This window comes from Hypanus sabinus, chromosome 4 (genome assembly GCF_030144855.1).
Source record: "Hypanus sabinus isolate sHypSab1 chromosome 4, sHypSab1.hap1, whole genome shotgun sequence".
Lineage (NCBI taxonomy): Eukaryota > Metazoa > Chordata > Chondrichthyes > Myliobatiformes > Dasyatidae > Hypanus > Hypanus sabinus.
Genome location: NC_082709.1, coordinates 93,247,980 through 93,269,258, shown reverse-complemented (window position 1 = coordinate 93,269,258; position 21,279 = coordinate 93,247,980). Strand labels below are relative to the sequence as shown.

At 40.3% G+C, this 21,279-nt stretch overlaps 1 protein-coding gene across 2 annotated transcripts in view; it reads left to right on the top strand.

Annotated features, from left to right (window-relative positions):
• Nucleotides 1–21,279, top strand: part of pdia5 (protein disulfide isomerase family A, member 5) — a 194,758-nt gene that overhangs the window by 84,744 nt on the left and 88,735 nt on the right. For both annotated transcript variants that reach the window (XM_059967674.1, XM_059967675.1), the window contains 2 exons: nt 1,114–1,185; nt 5,351–5,487. In XM_059967674.1, coding sequence (XP_059823657.1) covers nt 1,114–1,185; nt 5,351–5,487 — 209 coding nt within the window. The remainder of the gene's footprint in view (nt 1–1,113; nt 1,186–5,350; nt 5,488–21,279) is intronic.

The following is a 21,279-nucleotide window of genomic DNA, read 5'->3' as shown; positions in this document are numbered from 1 at the left end:
ACGAGGGGGTATTTCTTTACTCAAAGAGTGATAGCTGTGTGGAATGAGCTTCCTGTAGAAGTAGTAGAGGCCAGTTCAGTTGTGTCATTTAAGGTAAAATTGGATAGGTATATGGACAGGAAAGGAGTGGAGGGTTATGGGCTGAGTGTGGGTAGGTGGGACTAGGTGAGATTAAGGGTTCGGCACGGACTAGGAGGGCCAAGATGGCCTGTTTCCGTGCTGTGATTGTTATATGGTTATATGTTATATTTGAAATCTCTGGCCTCTACTTGCTGGAGTTGAGATGAATGAGGGGGAATCTCATTGAAACCTGGGGAATATTGAAAGGCCTAGATAGAGTGGATGTGGAAAAGATGTTTCCTACAAAGGGAAAATCTAGGTGCAGGGGGCACAGCCTCAGAATACAAGGACGTTCCTTTAGAACAGAGATGCCAAAGAAATTCATTAGTCAGAGGTTGGTGAATCTGTGGAATTCATTGCTACAGGCAGCTGTGGAGGCCAAGTTATTGGGTGGTTATTAAGTTATTTAAGTGGTGGTTGATAGGTTCTTCAATCACAAACAAGAGAAAATCTGCAGATGCTGGAAATCTGAGTACCTCAGATCCGAGCGTTGATAGGTTCTTGATTAGAAAGAGTGTCAAAGGTTACAGGGAGATGCAGGAGAATGGGGTTGAGAGCAATAATAAATAAGCCAAGGTAGAATGGAAGAGGAGTCTCAATGGGCTAAATGGCCTAATTCTGCTCCTATGTCCTATGACATTAAAACTTTGTTTTGTTAAGAAGAGATTGTGAGTTGACTGCAGTGCCGATAGTTGCATGAACTCTCCACTACCCCCCACCCCACCACCACTCCTTTATCATTTCCTATCAGTCACCTTATGTACAGACACACCTGTAACTTGTATTATTTTGTGGGCATATATGTAATCTATCTATATAAGATGTTTTATGTATTTATATTTGTTGTGTTCTTATCTTACTCTGTTACTTACTGCATTGCATCTGCAGTAACAACTATTTGGGGCTCCTTTGCACTTGTGTACTGGAATTGACGTTAAACAATCTTGAACTGGTTAACATGACATTTGTCTTATTCTCTGGCTTCTTTCAAAGGAAAGGGAAGTTCCTTTTTAATTTTGAAAACTATGGAGCTACAGCCCAAGATTTTGTTGAATGGATGAAAAAGTAAGTGTTGATTCTTTGAGCAATACTCACGCCTATAAATAATCACATTAATTTTTCCAGCTTATTTTTTACAATAATAAATGCTTCACAGCTTAAAATTTACAAACCTACCTTTGGTGGTGGTCTAACTACACTCAATGGCCACTTCATTAAGTACACCTGTACATCTGCTTGATAATGCAAATATCTAATCAGACAATCATGTAGCGAAAACTAAATGCAAAAAAAGAATGTAGACATGGTCAGGAGTTTCACTTGTGGCTCAGACTAGACATCAGAATGGAAAGAAGTATGAACTAAATGATGTTGACCGTGGAATGATTGGTGCCAGGCGAGGTGGTTTGAGCACCTCAGAACCTGCTGACCTTCTGGGATTTTCATGCACAAAAGTCTCTAGGGTTTACATAGAATGGTGTAGAAAAAAGACCAATTCTGTGAGCAAAAATATTTTAATGAGAGAGGTCAGAGGAGAATGGCCAGACTGGTTCATGGTGACGGTAACTCAAATCAACCACGCGTTACAAAAGTGGTGTGCAAATGAGCATCTTGAATGCACAACATGATGGACTACAGCAGTAGTAGAACACACCAGGTTGCACTTCTGCACATAATAAGGTGTCCAGTTAGTGTATATTGGGTCGTCCCACTGTCTCTGCCTGCTTCTGCCCACTGAACTCATGTCCTCACACCCCTACTCCATTCTATCACCCTTGCTTCAGTCCATTCCCACCTATATCCATGACATTCCTCATGCTCTCGATCTTGCTAGCTTTCAATTCCCTGGCCCTGACCACCTCATTTTCACAATGGATATCCAGACCCTATACAGTTCTATATCACATCAAGAAGGCCTTAGAGCTCTCTGCTTCCTTCTCAGTGGAAGAATCAACCAAGTTCCCTCCACCCTCCTCTGTCTGCCAGAATTGGTCCTCATCCTCAAGAATTTCTCTCTCAGCTCCTCCCACGTTCTCCAGATCCATGGGCACCCACATGGCCCCAGCCCCAGAGCTCAAAAAAAGCAACATAATAGACTTTTAACAGTGTAAACCAGCAAGTTATTTGTTATGTCTCCCCTTTCCCTGTGAAATAGAGACAACTCTTTCTCCCTTATTATTCGCCTGTGGTATGTTGAATGCCAGGTGAACTATGTTGTCTTTGGACACAAGTCTGTGTCTTTACTGTTGCTTTGCTCATGATTGAGTGCTCAGTGGTGGTTGCCGAAGCTTTTTTTTGCCGGTGGAGAGAGGGGGGATTGTTGCTTGCTGCCGCTTAGGCACAGGAGGGAGGGAAGCTGGGAGTTGGGATCTTTCGGGTTCCAACATTTAACTGCCGTTCGTTCTTTGGAGTACTCTGTTTTCATGGATCGTTGCAAAGAAAAGGCACTTCAGGATGTACATTGTATACTTTTCTCTGACATTAAATGTACCTTTGAAACCTTTTCTATGGCTATGGAGAACACTCCATGTTCCAAGTCTTCTTTGGTAATGCTCTCCAACTTTTCTTTCACTACATTGACAACTGCATTGGGGCTACTTCATGCACCCATGCTGAGCTCGTGCCAATTTCATCAACCTTGTCTCCAACTTCCACACTGCCCTTAACTTCACTTGATCCATTTTTGATGTCTCCCTCTCCTTTCCCGATCACCTGTCTCCATATCTGGCGACAAACTGTCAGCCACCATCTTTTATAAACCTACCAGTTCCACAGCTATCTTGACTATACCTCTTCAATTCAATTCATATCAAATCAAATCAATGGCTGATTGGTTCCATTTATTACCTGAGAATGTATACAGTGTACAACCTGAAATACTTGTCTTCACAAACCTCCACGAACATCAGAACTCCAAAAAAAGCAATGACAGAAAAACATTAGAACCGCTGTAGCGATGTACTACATACAGAGCTAGAAACAACAACACACAGTCGGTAAGTCGTTTCGAGACGAGTTTATTCAAACTTCATGGCGCTGGCTTTTAATCCCTAGTTCCTGCCCTCTCCGGGCAGAAATGATGTCAGAGGTGCATTACCAAAGTCTCTCCCCGCACACGGGCTATTTGTGAGCTGGTTCGCCTGCACAGAAAGTGGATCACCACACCGCAAAGCTCCCCTCTCCCCCTCCCCCATACAAGCAGCAGCAAGCATTAACCTTCCCCCTTCCCACCTTTTTCAGCAAAAAGCATCAGCGCCCACCACCCACCAAACAATTGCAAAGCACTAAGGGACCATGATCTGCAGTCAACAAAAACTGTTGTTTAGCCGACAGTTTGACATGCCACCAGCTCTCTCTCACTAACAAGGGACAGAGAGGTGTCACCCATTTCACAGGGAAAGGGGGAGACTAACAGTCACTGTTACGATGCTACAGTCTACCGCGATGGTTTTTATTCTGAGATTCTCCGACTTGAGAATCGGCAACAAACTCTCCCCACCATTTAGAGAAAGTGGTCATTCGACTACAGAGACCTCCATTCGCAGCATCTGTGCCACAAAATTCTGCTGTTTCTTCTCCTGCGATACGTCAGTTGGCACCAGTGGCCTGGAGTCAGTCGTCCACAGAGCCGTACCTGGAGAATGTCAGGAACGGCCTGTCGGTCGGTGAGCTCCAAGAGCAGGAAATGATCGCCATGAACTAAACGCAGTAGACATCAGTAGAACCCCAGCCACCCTGAGAGGATAAAGAGACATTAAAGAGAGGAATTTAAGCTGGTTCCACAGATGAGCTCGAAGAGGCAGTATTTGGTGCCATCTTAACTCTGTCCAATTCAATTAAATTCAAGTTTAATTGTCATTCAACCATACATGAAAACTATGAATACAGCCAAATGAGACAGCATTACTCTGGGGTCAAGGTGCAAAACACCATTCCAACAGTCACACACAAGAGCATATTTATTGAATAATGTAGCCGCCATGACACTGTGGCTTGACGCTGAGTTCTCACACAAACCTATGTAGAATAACAGACCTCCCAATCCACCAGGGTCATCTCTCCACCGGCCCCAACACCCAACCCGGCATCTGCTAGGCAATACTATGACTTAGAGGCCCAGTACAGGCACATATAGAATATTAGTAAAAACGCAACCAAACAAATATATATGTATATAGTCCAGACCCATCTTGTTGACCTATCAGTTGAAATCTTCAGTCGACCACCACTGCAGTGTGCCACCCCCGGTAGAGCACAATTACTCTGACACCTCTCCCCAGCAGCTGAAAAGCAAGCTTGGGGCCCGAGTCCATTGAATGCTGCCAAAGTAATCTGCAGTCAGCCTCAGTAGAGCTTGTTTTCTGCCAAGCGAAACCCTGGGAGGGCAACATCGTCTTTGTTCTGGATGCTGCACCATATCACTCACGGTGAAGAGCAACAGCTTTTGACTCCTCACTCTGGCACTGCATACAGGCAACACCAGTGTCCTCTGTCTTGGGTCAGTCTTTCAAGTTGTCCCAAGGTATAGCCCCTCTTTGAAGATCTTTCCTCTCCCAGGAATAAGGACTTCAGAGCTTCTGCTGGCATTTCAGTAGCTCTGAGTTTTTACAGGAAAACCTACTAGCCCCATGCCCAACACTCTCCCTTTGGCAGCTGGGTTTGGGACTGTCCATGGCAGAGTTCGTCTAGACAATACCGAACCATTAATTTGTCTGGTCCCATTGACCTGCACCTTGACCATAGCCCTCCCCCTCCATACCCCGCCTATCAATGTACTTATCCAAATTTCTCTTCGACATTACAGTTGAGCCTGCTTCCACCACTTCTACTGGCAGCACATTCCACACTCTCACCACCCTCTGAGTGAAGAAGTTCCCTCTCATGTTCCCCTTAAACATTTCACCTTTTACCTTTAACCTATGATCTCTAATTCTAGTCTCACCTTTTTCACAGTGAAAAAAGCTTGCTTACATTTACTCTATCTGTACTCCTTATAATTTTGTATACCTATTGTTATCTTGCACCTATCTTTTATTTTTGTCCATGTGAATGTTAATCTGGACAAGCTGTATTCATTCAACCTTAAGAAGATTTGCTCATAATGTTAAAAATAAATGCTCTTGTGATGTGGAGGGTATTGGTCACATCAAAGGGTCAAACAACAGCTTGTCCTGTGATTTATCTTGTGCATACATTTACTTAATGCAGTTGCATTTGCTTTTTCCATCAGCCCGCAGGCTCCACAGCCAAAGGCTCCAGAGGTCTCGTGGGCAGATCAAGACTCTGCAGTGTTCCATTTAACAGACGATAGCTTCGATCACTTCTTGAAGGAACATTCATCAGTGCTTGCCATGTTTTATGCCCCCTGTAAGTTACAGCTTGAGTTTAAATAGTCTTTTTCTTTGTCGCCTATACACATATCTGTAAGAGTTATGGAAATTCAACATTAGTTGCTTGTTTTTAAGGTTCAAAGTTAAAAGGTTCATTTTTTATCAAAGTATGTATGCAATATACAACTTTGAGATTCTTCTTCTCCAGATAGCCACGAAACAAAGAATATCATTGAATTAAGTTAACAGACGGACATACTTTATTGATCCCGAGGGAAATTGGGTTTTGTTACAGCTGCACCAAACAAGAATAATGTAGAAATATAGCAATATAAAACCATAAATAATTAAATAATAATAGGTTAATCATGCCAAGTGGAAATAAGTCCAGAACCAGCCTATTGGCTCAGGGTGTCTGACACTCCAAGGGAGGAGTTGTAAAGTTTGATGGCCACAGGCAGGAATGACTTCCTATGTCACTCAGTGTTATATCTCAGTGGAATGATTCTCTGGCTGAAAGTACTCCTGTGCCTAACCAGTACATTATGGAGTGGATGGGAGTCATTATCCAAAATGGCATGCAACTTGGACAGCATCCTCTTTTCAGACACCACCGTCAGAGAGTCCAGTTCCACCCCAACAACATCACTGGCCTTACGAATGAGTTTGTTGATTCTGTTGATGTCTGCTACCCTCAGCCTGCTGCCCCAGCACACAACAGCAAACATGATAGCTCTGGCCACCACAGACAGTTAAAAAAGAGATAGCAAACCCACACCCACCACACACAAAAAAAAACAGCAACACGATCATTAATGGCCCAAACCCTCTCCCCTCGCATAAAACGCAGCAAGAACATTGGTCCCCAAACCCCATTCCCATACACAAAAAAAAAGCAACAAGAACTTCAATCATCCCAAACCCCTGCACAAAAAACCTAACAAAAGTGCAAAAGGGACATCAATCCCCAAAACTCCTCCCCCTGCACAAAAAGCAATGAAAAAGAATGGGCAACAACACAGAACATAAAAATCATAAATCTGAAGAAGCCCATAGCCATAGTCCAAATCCATAAACACAGAACCTCTGTAGTATCGTGCAACAGATGGAATGAGAGAGACATGGCTCGAGTGCAGAGATCTACCTTTCGGCAACAGCGATAGGCTATACAGGCCCTTTGTACAGCAGCAGAATAGGTGCTGAACCCTTGCTCACCTTCCACATTCACCTCAATGTTTCAATCTTCCCATCATTTTAATTGGCAGAATTGGCTCATCAATAGAATTTAACTATGGGTTTTTCCAATTTGTACTTGCAACAGAAGTCTCTGCTTTCTACAATGAATTCTGTAGAATCAAGTCTAACTCGATTTTTTAATGTATCAAAAGGGCAGGTAGGTAGGCAGAGGGGTAGACATGGCTCTTTTGATTAAAAAGTGAAATCAAATGCTTAGAAAGGTGACATAGGATCACAAGGTGTAGAATCGTTGTGGATAGAGCTAAGAAACCATAAGGTTAAAAAGATTCTGATGGGAGTTATAAACAGAATCCTAAACGGTACTAAAGAGATAATCCGCAACTTACAACAGGAGATAGAAAATGCATCTCAAAAGGGCAATGTTGTGATAGTCATGAGGAATTTCTGTATGCAGGTAGATTGGGACAATCAGGTTGATGCAGAGGGCAAAGTTGTAAAATGCCTACAAGATGGCTTTTAGAGCAGCTTTTGGTTGAGCCCACTAGGAGATTGGATATCCTGGATTGGGTATTGTGAAATGAACTTGAATTGATTTGAGAGCTTAAGATAAAGGAACCCTTAGGGGCTAGTGCTCATAATATGACAACATGCACTCTGCAATTTGAGAAGGAGAAGCTAAAGTCAGATGTATCAGAATTACGGAGGCATGAAAGAGACGTTGCCCAGGATTGATTGCAAAAGAATACTGGCAGCCATGATGCCAGAGCAGCAATGGCTAAAATTTTTGGAAGCAGTTTGGAAGACACAAGATATATGCATCCCAAAGAGGAAGAATGTATTATAAAGGGACCATAGCTAACAAGAGAAGTCAAAGCAGACATAAAAGCCAAAGAGAGTACAATAGAGCAATGATTAGTGGGAAGTTAGAATGGGAAGTTTTAGAAAAATAACTGAAGGCAATTAAAGTCATAAAGAAGGAAAGAATGCAATATGAAGGTAAGCTAGACAATAGTATTAAAAAGGATACAAAAAGTTTCTTCAGAGAGGCAAGAGTAGATATTGGACTGCTGGAAAATTATGCTGAAGAGGTAGTAATTGTGCTGGGGAGACAAGGAAATGGCAGGTGAATGGAATAAGTTCACTGTGAAACACCATAGCAGTAGCCAGAAGTTTAAGAGCGTCAGGCGGCAGAGAGTATGTGAAGTTGCCATTACTAGGGAGAAGGTTCTTCAGAACCTGAAAGATCTGAAAGTAGATAAGTCACCTGGACCAGATGCCTACACTCCAGCGTTCTGAAACAGGTGGCCAAAGAGATTATGGAGGCATTAATAATGATCTTTCAGGAATTGGTTGATTCTGGCATGGTTCTGGAGTACTGGAAAGTTGCAAATGTCATTCCACTCTTCAAGAAGGGAGAGAGGCTGAAGAAAGGAAACTATTGGCCAGTGTGTCTGACCTCAGTCATTGGGAAGATGTTGGAATGATATGGTTTTGAGGTACTTGGGAACACATGATAAAATAAGCTATAGACAGCATGGCTTCTTTAAGGAAAAATATTGTCTGACAAATCTGTTGGAATTCTTTGAAGAAATAACAAGCTGAATAGACAAAGGAGAATCGGTGTGTGTGTGTACTTGTAGTTTCAGAAGGCCTTTGACAAGGTGCCACACATGAGGCTTCTTAAAAAGTTAAGAGCCCATGGTATCGAAAGAAAAGTACTAGCATGGATGGAACATTGTCTGACTGGCAGGAGACAAAGATGAGAATAAAGTGAGTTTTTTTCTGGTTAGCTGCCAGTGATTGGTGGTGTTCCTCAGGGGTCTGTGTTGGGACAGCTTTTTACATTATATATCAATGATTTAGATGATGGAAGTGATGACTTCGAGGGCAAGTTTGCAGATAACATGAAAATAGGTGGAAGGGCATGTAGTTTTGAGGAAGTAGAGGGGCTACAGAGAACTTTGACAGATTAGGAGAAAGGGCAAAGAAGTGGCAAATGAAATACAGTGATGGAACGTATATGGTCATTCACTTTGGTAGAAGAAATGAAAATGTAGATTGTTTTCTAAATGGAGAAACAATTCAAAGATCTGAAGTGCCAGAGGTACTTGGGAGTCCTTGTACAAGTTCACTAAAAATTAATTTGTAAGTTGTTTCAGTGGTATAGAAGGCAAATGTGAATTTAGCTTTCATTTTGAGAAGACTAGAATATAAAAGCAAGTATGTAATTTGAGGCTTTATAAAGCTCTAGTGAGGCCTCACTTGGAGTATTGAGACCCCTTATATTTTTGGGCCCCTTATATAAAAAAGATGTGATGACATTGGAGATGGTTCCAAGGAGGTTTGTAAAAATTATTCCAGGATTGAAAGGCTTATCGTCTGAGGAGTGTTTGATGGCTCTGGGCCTGTACTCACTGGAATTCTGAAAGTGAGGTTGACCTCATTGAAACCTATCAAATTTTTTTAAGCTGGTTTTCATCGTGCTGTGATCTGTTTTCTTTATGAATGGACGGGTTGGAGAGATCAGTTGACCTTTGCCCAGAACCTTAAGCCTCCTACCAAATCCCAGACCAATGAAGGGAAAAGATCCCTCAGAATGTCTGCTTTGCATTTTCTAGTACTCTTATCCCTTCTCAAAAAGAGTTATAAATGATCAGGCAAGATTGCAAACTCTGGCTGCTGCCACTAATGCTGTTGTAACCTTAGCTTCCACATACAGGTGCATCAGTATCATAGCAGTTAGCATGACACTATTACAGTTTGGGGCGTTGGAGTTCGGAGTTAAATTCCAGTGTCCTCTGTATGTAAGTTTGTATCTTCTTCCTGTGGGCACATGGGTTTTCTCCAAGTTCCTAACACAATCCAAAGGCAGTCTAGAAACATAGAAAATAGGTGCAGGAGTAGGCCATTTGGCCCTTCGAGCCTGCACCGCCATTCAGTATGATCATGGTTGATCATCCACCTCAGAATCCTGTGCCTGCTTGTTTGTAGGTTAATTGGTCATTGTAAATTGTCCTGTGAATAGACTATGGTTAAATTGGTAGGTTGCTGAGAGGCATGGCTTGTTGGGCCAGCCTGTTCAATGCTGTATCTCTAAATAAGTAAAATAAATATTACTGGGTCTTGATTGCATGGTGGCATTTTAGCAATGAGAGAGACTAGATGGCAGCAATCCACAGTGTCTTGGAGCTGAGCCAGAAAGCTAAACAAAGTCAGGCACTGAAATCATGAGTTAATCAATACAACACTCGTTATTGGCGGTACTTGAATTAGGGACAATGGGAGCTAAACAGCAGCACAGTTTGTGGCTTAATCACATTTCAGCAAGAAGTGACATCAGACCGAGCCTCTTCCTCAGCGAGGAGCTGATAAAATCTGACAGGTTTAGTCCTCGCCAGCTATTATTTCCACATTCTGTGCATTGTGGTTGCCAAGTGAAATGAATTCTTGAGGCTTTTTGGGAAAGCAGACATTACACAAAGCTGTTTCTTCCATCCTAAATGTGGCAACGAAGATGCAAAGAAGTTAGGTGCTATGCCCTAGTGATCATTTTCAGTCTTCCCTGGCTGATTGTATATAATAGCAAATTTTCACTAAATTGTTGCCCAATTACTTTGTTACACTTGCTCTAAAAATCTCTTGATTTCAATCTTGAATGCACTCAATGATTGTCAACAGCATTCTGCAAAGAAGTACATTCTCTGAGTGAGGAAATCAAACTACTGACCACGGCAAAATAATCAACAGAGAAATGACAAGCACCTGTAACTTACTTGCCCACGCAGAGGCATATTGAATCTCCCCATAAAAAGCTAACAGATGATGCCAAAGAAAAGGACTATGTCAGGAAGAAAGGAATTAAATGTTCTCTGGAGGGTCTGAAGAAACTAGGTTTATTCTGTTGGATGGCAGGGCTCAGTAGCATAGCAGTTAGCATAATGCATTGCAGCGACCTGGATTCAATTTCTACCACTGTCTGTAATGAGTTTATACGTTCTCCCCGTGATTGTATCATTTCCTCTGGGTGTTCAGGTTTCCTCGCAGACTCCAAAGACATATGGTTAGGGTTGGTAAGTTGTGGGCATGCTATGTTAGCAATGGAAACATGGGTACACTTGTGGGCTGCCCCCAGCACATTCTCAGAGTCGTTGACGCAAGCACTATATGTTTTGATGTGCGCACGACAAAGAAAGCTAATCATCTTCTATTTAATATATGTATTATATAACCGTACACAGTAAGAAACTCCCAATGATGTGGGTTAGGGAATGATCAGTAACAAAAAGACACAGCCAAGAAAAATTGACAAAGTTTGAAGTGAAATGTGATCACATAGCAAATTATGACCTGTACAATGTGAAGACAGAATTGAAGCAGATTTAATACTGATTCTATTGGAGAAAAGTGTGTGAAAATAGAGAGAAGTAAGTTCAAAATGGATAGCTTTCATAGAACCAGACATAACCTCTTGTAATGATATATATTTTCTTATAATCTGCTAATAAATAGGCTGAATGTATTTTATAACTACTGAGGTATCTATTAAAATGAGATAAATATACTTCAAACCTTGTCCTCTGTAAAGAGATTTAAAATCCAGGTTCTTGACTATCGCCTGATAGGACTCACATCGACAGTGATGAAATGCTTTGAGAAGTTGGTTATGACTAGACTGAACTTCTGCCTCAGCAAGGACCTAGACCCATTACGATTTGCCTATCGCCACAATAGGTCAACAGCAGACACAACCTCAACGGCTCTCCACACGACTTTAGACCACCGAGACAACACAAACACCTACGTCAGTGTAGTGTTCTCGTGCAGGGTGTAGAAACTCTGAACTAACACCAAGTTAAACCGAAGTCAATGAAGACAGGATCGCAGTAAGATTAACCGTATACTGTTCACTCTTCCACATTAACGTATGTTGAAAACTGTTGATAAAACAATGCAAAGTATATACAGTATTTTTTTCCTTCTTGGCATCACATTTACATCATAAATACTTGTAAAAGTAAAATGACAACAAACTATATTACATTAAAGTACAACATACAGTCAGAATCTACCTACGCCATCAACAGCTTTAAATACACTTCAACACAAACTATCCAGCAACGCTTTCAATAGCACAAGAAAATAAACTTTATCAACCATCATTTCTTTTAACAGAAACAGCGTTAACATTTTTACTGCAACATATCGACTGTCATATGAACTTACGGCATTGCCACTGTGATGATTCTTATTGCGTAGAAATGGAACTTTTCTCACGCTGCTCCTGCACACACAAGCCCCCTCCTTCCCATTTCTCCAAACCGGTATTTACCCTCAAGACGCGACGAAACCGGGTGTGACGTCATCACATGCCGCAATACATCACAGATAATGATAATGAACAACTGCAACGTAGTTATCAACCTTAACTTTAACTAGAAAATAATTACAAACGAATTACTAAAACAAAAATGTAATAAAGCTAAACAAATGTCTTAAGGGTAACACAGTCAGGATGCTGTTCATTGACTATGGCTCAGCATTTAATACCATCATTCCCACAATCCAGATTGAGAAGTTGTAGAACCAGGGTCTCTGTACCTCCCTCTGGAATTGGATCCTCAGCTTCCTATCCAGAAGACCACAGTCTGTGTGGATTGCTGACGATCAACTCTGGCACACCTCAGGGGTGTGTGCTTAGCCCACTGCTCTACTCTCTATATACCCATAACTGTCTGGCTAGGCATAGCTCAAATACCACCTATAAATTTGCTGACGATACAACCATTGCTGGTAGAATCTCAGGTGGTGACAAGAGGGTGTACAGAAGTGGTCACCAACCTTTTTAAGCCCAAGATCCCCTACCTTGGCCTTAATGAAAGGTAAGATCTACCTACTAAATCGTTTAGAGAAAAAACGGCTCAGATTGTACTTCCAACTTAAGGCCTTTTATTTGGGCTAATTGTATTTGAATTACATAAAATGCTTTTGTCAAACTTTCAAATTAATTCAACCAAGAAAACACTGTAACTAGCATATCAAACAGGCCATAGCTGTCTTTCTTTAAGAATATTACAATACTTCATACCTTTAATTCTGTTTCATTATTTAATTTTATTTCAACATGAAAAATAAATGAATAAAAATCGACTGTTGCGTTCAGTGTGATGACTGGAGCTGAATACTTCCTGCTAGTTTCCTGAAATTTGGCTCATAACTACAGGCAGCCAGTCTGAGACAGTCTGTGAGGTGTCTGTCAGTAAGGCAGCTCCTGTACTTCGATATAATAATTTTCATCTGTGAAAATGCAATTTCACACAGATAACTTGACTCAAAGTAGGCACTGACCTTTAGTGCACATGTGTTGAGATGAGGAAACTTCTCCCTGCTGACAAGCCCCCAAAAGTCACTTTCCCTTGATCTTGCTTTAAGCTCGATATCATTTTGCAAATCAATTATTTCCATTTCAATATCACTTGGCACACCAAATACTTGCTGGAATTTGGCTGCTATCTGTTCTATATCGATCAGCAGAAATGGGTTTGAAATAAATGCAGCAATATCTTTCATGCGTTTAACTCCCCAAAACACCGATCGAACTCTATTGCCAGTTTGTCTAGGTAAGCACAGTACCGCTCAAGGCGAAAAGCATTTTTTTCCTTGATGGCCTGTAACATTTTCTCCAAGTTGGGAAAGTGTGTCAGCCTCCCATTCTTTAAATTTGAAATCCAAACACCGAGCTTGGCCTTAAATGCATTTACTGTGCTTATCATGTGGGGCAGGTGTCGATCTTTACCTGTGAGATCATTGTTAAGTGCGTTTAATTTAGCCATTAGGTCTGCCAGAAACCCTAAGTTCAGTAGCCACGCATCATCTGATAGTTCCTTGTGCTCCTCATTTCTTGTCGACAGAAAAGTCTTTTATCTCAGGCAGCAAGTCAACAAATCTTTGCAGCACTTTGCTGCAACTCAACCACCGAACATCAGCATGAAGAATTATGTCTCCGTAAGCGGCATCGAGCTCATCCAATAATGCCTTGAATAAGCGGTGCTGAAGCGCTTTTGCTTGAATCAAGTTTATCAGTTTGACCACAAGTGTCATTGCCACCAGTTTATAAATGGGATGTCGTGTTCACAGACATTTTTTAAACTCATTGTATCCTCACCTCTCGTTCTCTCCTTCAAGTGCAAAAGAGTGAGGAAGTCCTGCTTTATTGTAAAATCCTGGAAAGCCATTCTGACAAATACAACAAGCTGAGCTGTTTGCGTTACATCCAGGGATTCCTTAACCTGTAGTGAAAAATATTCACAGTGACAAGTCCTTTAACACTTGTCGAACCACGTCCTCTGACAGTGACTCTACCCTCCTTGTCACTGTTGCAGGGCCAAGCAATATATTACTTGGTTTTGATGTCGTTTTTCTTTTTAAAGGCATTAAAAACAGTCTCTGCCGGAATGGCCTTTGCTTCCTTGAATAAATCGCCATCTGTAAAAGGCTTCTTGTGTTTAACCAAAATGTGACTTACACGAAATGATGCTTCAATAGCAGCCTTATTTTGAGCAGCATGTTTTCTGAAAAGCGATTGCTGGGCCTTCAACCCCGAACAGAAGTGGAATTCCGCAGCCCCGGAAACAATCTTTCTTTACAAACAGCTTTCCGTAGCGGGAGTATTGTTATATTTCCATTATCCTAATTAGTATTACTTATTTTTATAATGCTCACATTACAACAGTATTTGCGTATTTATTTTTCTTTTTTTTCGGGAGCTACTGGGAAAGTCTCAAAGATCAACCGCGATCGACTGGTTGGCAACCACTAGTGTACAGGAATGAGATATGCCAACTAGTGGAATGGTGCCACAGCAAATACCTGGCACTCAACGTCAGTAAGACAAAAGAGCTGATTGTGGACTTCAGGAAGGGTAAGAAGAAGAAACACATACCAATCCATTAGAGGGATCAGAAGTGGACAGAATGAGCAACTTCAGGTTCCTGGGTGTTAAGATCTCTGAGGATCGGTTCCAGTGATGTCATTGTCCAGAATGGCAGCTTAAATCAATAACTCCTCCGGAAAAATGCATATTTTGCCCTGTTAATCCATCAAATACAAGATCTTTCAAAAATATCTGAATTGATCGGGGGGCAAGAATGGGGAAAAAGAATAAAGATTTTAAAAAGCATCACTGCGGAGATGCATCACTGTGGATGAGAGGGGTGCAGCGAGCGGATGTCCTACCCAAACGCGTGGTAGTGAGGTTGATGATAGGCCTCGTTCGGGCAAAGCAACAAATATGATAAAAATAAGAGAGATATGGGGATTCCAAAAAGATATAAAACAGCAACTAAATGATATCAAGTCAGAGTTCGCCAACAGCAGTCAAAAAATAGCAGCAGAGACACGAATTGAGAAGGTGGAAGATCGTGTGCAAAACATGGAACTAAGTAAGATGATAAAAATATTAAATCAACAAGAAAGTAAACTGCTTGACCAGGAGGGAAGATCACTACGGAAAAATATCAGGATATGCGATGTTCCTGAAGGAGCGGAGAGTTTGTCTATGACGGAGTTTGTACGAAAGTTGCTGTGGGACGCACTAGAGATTCCTTCGACTGTAGAGCTTGAAATTGAGAGGGCACATCATACGCTCACCCCATGGCCTACTGGAGACAAAGGAGATAAGCCATGTTCAATAGTAATTAGATGCCTTCGATATAATACCAAGGCAGAGATTCTACAAAAGGCCTGGGAAAAGAAGAGGGTATTTTTGGACGGGAAATTAATATATTTCGATCAAGATTACCCCCGCCCCCCCCCCCCCCGGCAGTCCTGCAGAAACGTAAAGAATACTCTGAAGTAAAGCGAATATTAAAGCAAGGAAAGATTAGATTCCAAACTCTGTACCCTGCTAAACTTCGAGTGTTTTATGAAGATGGGATGCAACTATATCAGACAGTGGAAGGGGCAACTACAGACATGAAGGCTAGAGGGTTGCCTGTGAGCGTGATCAAACCGAGGGAAAGCCTGGCTGAGCAGTTATCCTGCTCTGCTTGGGAAATAGTGAGAGAATCGAGAAAGCAGGGGACGGGAGGAGCGCGAGAGAAATATATCAGGAAGAGACTGTGAGTTTTCCGAAGACAACCCTCACCCCCTCCGGAAGAGCCATAAGCTTTGGCTAACTTTAAAAAGGTTGATAAACTAGATGGAAGCAAAAATAGATGGTGCTATACCTATCTCGAGAAATACTTTTTATAATGTGGATTTTATATTAGTCAATTAATCTTTTTTATTCATTCATTCACTCCTTTTTCTCCACCTAATTGAGAACATACATATGGGAGGAATACACAGTGAAATCTTTTCTGTGTAATGGATATAGATTTGTTCACTTACTTTTATGAGTACTGCGGTGGGGGCCCTCAACTCACAGGTAGGAAGGGCTATCCCCCACTGCTAGACGTTCCCTCTAGCTCAACCCAGGGTCATCTACTAGAGACCTCAGCCTTGGAATCACACCTTTGTTGCCTTTTTTTTATTATTCATGTTTCTTGGTTCTTATTTGTTCAGGGAGTAGATCAATTAAGTTTTATTCTGCTAATTTCAATGATATACAGACAGATACATACACATGGCTAAGGACAAAGTAAAATTAATTTCTTTTAATGTCAGTGGGCTGTTCAATCAAACGAAGTAAAATTATATCCAAAATGAAAAAAGAACAAACCCATGTAGTATATTTACAGGAAACTCTCTTAAGTGATAATGAGCATGGAAAACTAAAGAGAATGGGCTTCACTAATTTGTTTTTTTCCTCATATAAATCAGGACATAGGAGAAGAGTTGCTATTCTTATCTCAAGCAAGCTAAATTTTGAAAAAGTATTCAAAATGGGAAATAAGGAGGGCAGATATATTCTGGTAAGGGGGGATATAGACAGAAATTCAGTTACTCTATTGAATATATACGCACGCACCCCAGGAAGTGATATTAATTTCTTTCAGAAAATTACTAATTTTATTGTAATGGAAACAGAAGGTCTCCTGATACGTGGGGGAGACTTAAATTTACAATTACAACTAAAGTTAGATTCTTCCAATAGAAAAACCTATGAAACAAAATCCTTACTTAAGGAAGTTAATACACTTTTTGGTCTAATTGATATATGGAGAGACCTTTTCCCTCAACGGAAGGGATTACACTCATTATTCTGCCCCCATTCTGTACATAGAAGAATAGACTATTTCATAACATTTGGATAAGGCAAAGACAAAATAAACACCTGTGGAATTGGGACAATAGATGTAAGGCTACGTCCACGCTAGACCAGATAAATCTATAACCGAAGCTTTTTCTCTTCGTTTTGATCCTCCACCCACACTAAATTGGCGTGTTCCTCCCCCCAAAACGGAACTTTTCTAAAACACCCTCCAGAGTGTGTAATTTTGAAAACACCGGATTGGCCGGAGCAGTGTGGACGGGGTAACCGGAGAAATCTAAAAATGCTGTCATCACGTGCCAGAACAGATGGTGACGGCAGCGCGCTATTTCATTGTTTTCTTGAACGCAACCTAACAATTTCAGAACAGACGACAACAAGACTGAAGCCAGAAGAGTTAGAAATGAACTCACCAAATACTTTGACCCATGACTTACCGAATAAATAAGTACACTCACTTTGCCCTGTTTTCTATCCTTGCTCGTATGAAGGTGGTTTACCTATTTATGCAAGTACTTCTCTGACAATAGATATGTAACAGCCTAATGTAACATTGTACGGAAATACAAGATAATACTGATGCAGACATGTTTTATACATTTAACAAGGGGCTTTATTACTGCAACAGAGTTCACCAGTTTTTCAATGTTCGTCATCAGTCAGGTCAATCTGTCTGCGAACTCCCTGTCGATTGCCTCCATACGCCCTAGTATTTTTTTATTTTTAGTTTTAAATCCTCCTGCACGAGATCCAATAGCTGTCCATTGTTTAAGTTTTTCTAGTCTGTAACTGAACAAACATGCACCAACTCTTTCATGGCGAGATTCGACACCAAACGTATTGCTTGTTTTCGGTAGATGTTCCCTGCGCATGCCCAGTAGGAGGAAATTCGCCAAAATATCCGTTTCAATTTGGACAGAGATATTTTCAAAACACTTAGTGTGGACACCTATTGTTTTTGTGCGAAACTGGTGTTTTCAGAATTATCCGGTCTCATGTGGACGTAGCCTGAGTGACCATGCACCTATATATTTATCTGTTGATTTTGACCTACAACCAAAAAATACTATTTGGAAACTAAATTCAAGTCTACTCAATGATTCCAACTTTAAGGAACAAATTTTAAAATAAATTGGTCTTTATTTAGAATTCATTGATATTGGAGAGGTTTCACCTCCCATTCTATAGGATACTCTGAAGGCTGTTTTAAGAGGGAAAATTATAGCGATATCTTCATATAAGGAATAAAACATTAGAGGAATTACAAAATAGGCTGAAAGAACTAGAAAAAACACAAATTGGATTTGACACAGGACAAAGAGGAAATTTTAAAAATTAGGAATAAAATTAATAGTTTGGCTAGGCAAGAAATCAGGAAAAATCTAATATTTCTGAAACAGAGACATTATGAAAGTGTATCTAAGTCTATGAAAATACTGGCGTGGAAACTGAAAAAAAGATAGCAGAAAATACAATTCATAGAATTAGGGATCCAAGAACAAAAATGATCTTAAAAAAATAAGCTAAGTGAAATTCAAGAAGCTTTAGAAGTGTTTAACAAAATTCTATATTCCAAATGGAATCATAACCCAAATTGACACCTTTCTGAGTTCTCGAGTTACCCACTTTAAGCGAAGAAGAAAAAAATAGAGTGATGACTGCTGACATAACTGAAGTTGAACTAAAAGGTGCAATTAGTTGGCTTAAATTAAGCAAGTCACCAGGATCAGATGGGTATATGACAGAGTATACGACAAAGGATTTAAAAATAAGTTAATTCCTGTCTTACTCCCCACACTGAACTGGGCTCTAAAAAAGGCACAAATGCCACCCAGTTGGAAGGAAGCGATAATCTCAGCTATACCGAAAGGAGGCAAGGATAAAATGGAAGGTGAGTCATTTAGACCAATATCCGTTCTTAATGTCAATTATAATTTATTTACCTCTATCATGGCCAAACGATTAGAAGAGTTTCTACCCATACTGATACATAATGATCAGACAGGTTTTAAACAACAATGCCAAACACAAGATGATATACGAAGGACACTTCACATTATGGATCATATACCAAAAAATAAAATTGAAGCAGTGATAGTGATAAGCGTGGACACTGAAAAGGCATTTGATTTGGTTAATTGGAATTTTCTTTACAGAGTTTTACATAGATTTGGTTTCCATGACACAATTATTAAAACGATACAGGCACTATATGACAACCCTACTGCTAGGATCAAAATCAATGAATATTTATCAAATAGTTTTGCCCTAGAAAGGGACACGAGACAAGGTTGTGCATGGTCACCACTACTCTTCGCATTATATCTGGAACCATTAGCTCAATACATCGATTATCAGCCTATATATTAAAAATTAAGGAAGATACAGCAAGATGGAACCTAATTCCTTGTTTTAGTCTCAGTTCAAGGATTGAATCTATTAAACTGAATATACAGCCCAGACTATTATATCTCTTTCAGACCCTACCAATAGAGATTAATCAAAATCAATTTAATGAACGGAACAAAATGTTATGAAGATATATTTGGCAAGGTAAAAGGCCTAGAGTTCATCTCAAAATATTGCAATTAGCCAAGGAAAAGGGGGGATGGGGCCTACCTTCTCTTAGAGATTATTATTTTGCAGCACAGTTGAGAGCTGTGATGTTAGTGGAACCCATCATATGACACTCAATGGAAAAACATTGAGGAGGGGATACTTCCCATCCCCACACAGGCAATTTTGGCTGATAACAACCTACAAAGATACATCAATGCTATTGATAACCCATGAGTGAAATGGACTTTTAAAACATGGAAAACTTATAAAAGAATATAAACTGGAGGGAGATACTGCAGTTCTTAAATGGTGCATATGACTTGGATTTTACACCAAATAAACTGGATGCTAGATCTAAGGACTGAACAGCTAAAGGAATAACAGTTCTTTGTAATATAATGAAAGAAGGAACACTGTTCAGTTTTGAAATGCTTAAAGAGAAACACTTATGAGAAAAACAAGATTTTTATCGGTATTTACAGATGCGACAATATGTTAATAGGACGGTTAAAAATGTAACCAAGGCAAGAACATGTTCGATAGAGCTATTTAGAAAAGCACATAATTCAGATAACATTAGTAGAATCATTTCAAGCATGTATAAGGGTTTGTCAAATCTTAAAACACATTCGACTTCATACCTTAAATGCATAGATGGAAATTACAATGGACGTTTACAAAATGGAGAAGATAACAGCATCTGTTAATCATAAATTGGAACAATTTGATTCATACTGGGAAAATGGTTTAACTACATAACACCTCATAGGCCTGATTTTATCCTCACAAATCAATGAATATGTTGTGAAAAAATGATCACTCCCTACTTGTACATAGTTTTCTCCTTTCGCTTGTTCTTTCTTTTCTCTGTTTTCTATAAGTGTATGCCTCAGATAAATATTATGTAGAGATTTGTGGCATATGTGACTTTATGATATATATGTACAATATCTAAATACATCTTACTGGAAATGTTTGTTTGATGATGAACTTCAATAAAAAAAATTACAAAAATATCTCTGAGGATCTAACCTGGTCCCAACATATTAATGTAGTTATAAAGAAGGCAAGATAGCGGCTATAGTTTATTAGGAGTTTGAAGAGATTTGGCATGTCAACAAATGCACTCAAAAACTTCTACAGTTGTACCACGGAGAGCATTCTGACAAACTGCATCACTGTCTGGTATGGAGGGGCTACTGCACAGGACCGAAAGAAGCGGCAGAAGGTTGTACAGTCAGCCCTTCTTATCCACGAGGGATTGGTTCTGAGACCCCCTCGCGGATACCAAAATGCGCAGATGCTCAAGTCCCTTATTCAACCTGTTCAATGCGGTGGACCTTAGGACCCAGCAGAACACCAGACCTTATTTAACCTGTCTCAGTGCGGTAGACACTAGGACCCGGTGGCAGAGATCTGAATCCGCAGTGTTTCTGTTCACAATCACAATTGAAAATAAAGTGGAAATAAAGTGGAAATTGTGTTTCTGTTCACAATCACAATTGAAAATAAAGTGGAAATAATAATCTGTGGAGATCTGAAATAATAATAAGTGGAGATCTGAATCCGCAGTGTTTCTGTTCACAATCACAATTGAAAATAAAGTGGAAATTGTGTTTCTGTTCACAATCACAATTGAAAATAAAGTGGAAATAATAAAGCGATTAGAAAGAGGTGAAATGCCATCGGTCATTGGAAAAGCGTTAGGCTACATCGGTCAATGATCGGAACAGTTTTAAAGGATAAAGTGAGGAAGGCTCTGCCCCAATGAAAGCTACAATTATTACTAAGCAACGCAGTGGTTTAATTATTGGGTTTTGGGGTTTTGAGTTGCTGATCCTCGACATCAACGAAGCGGAGTGG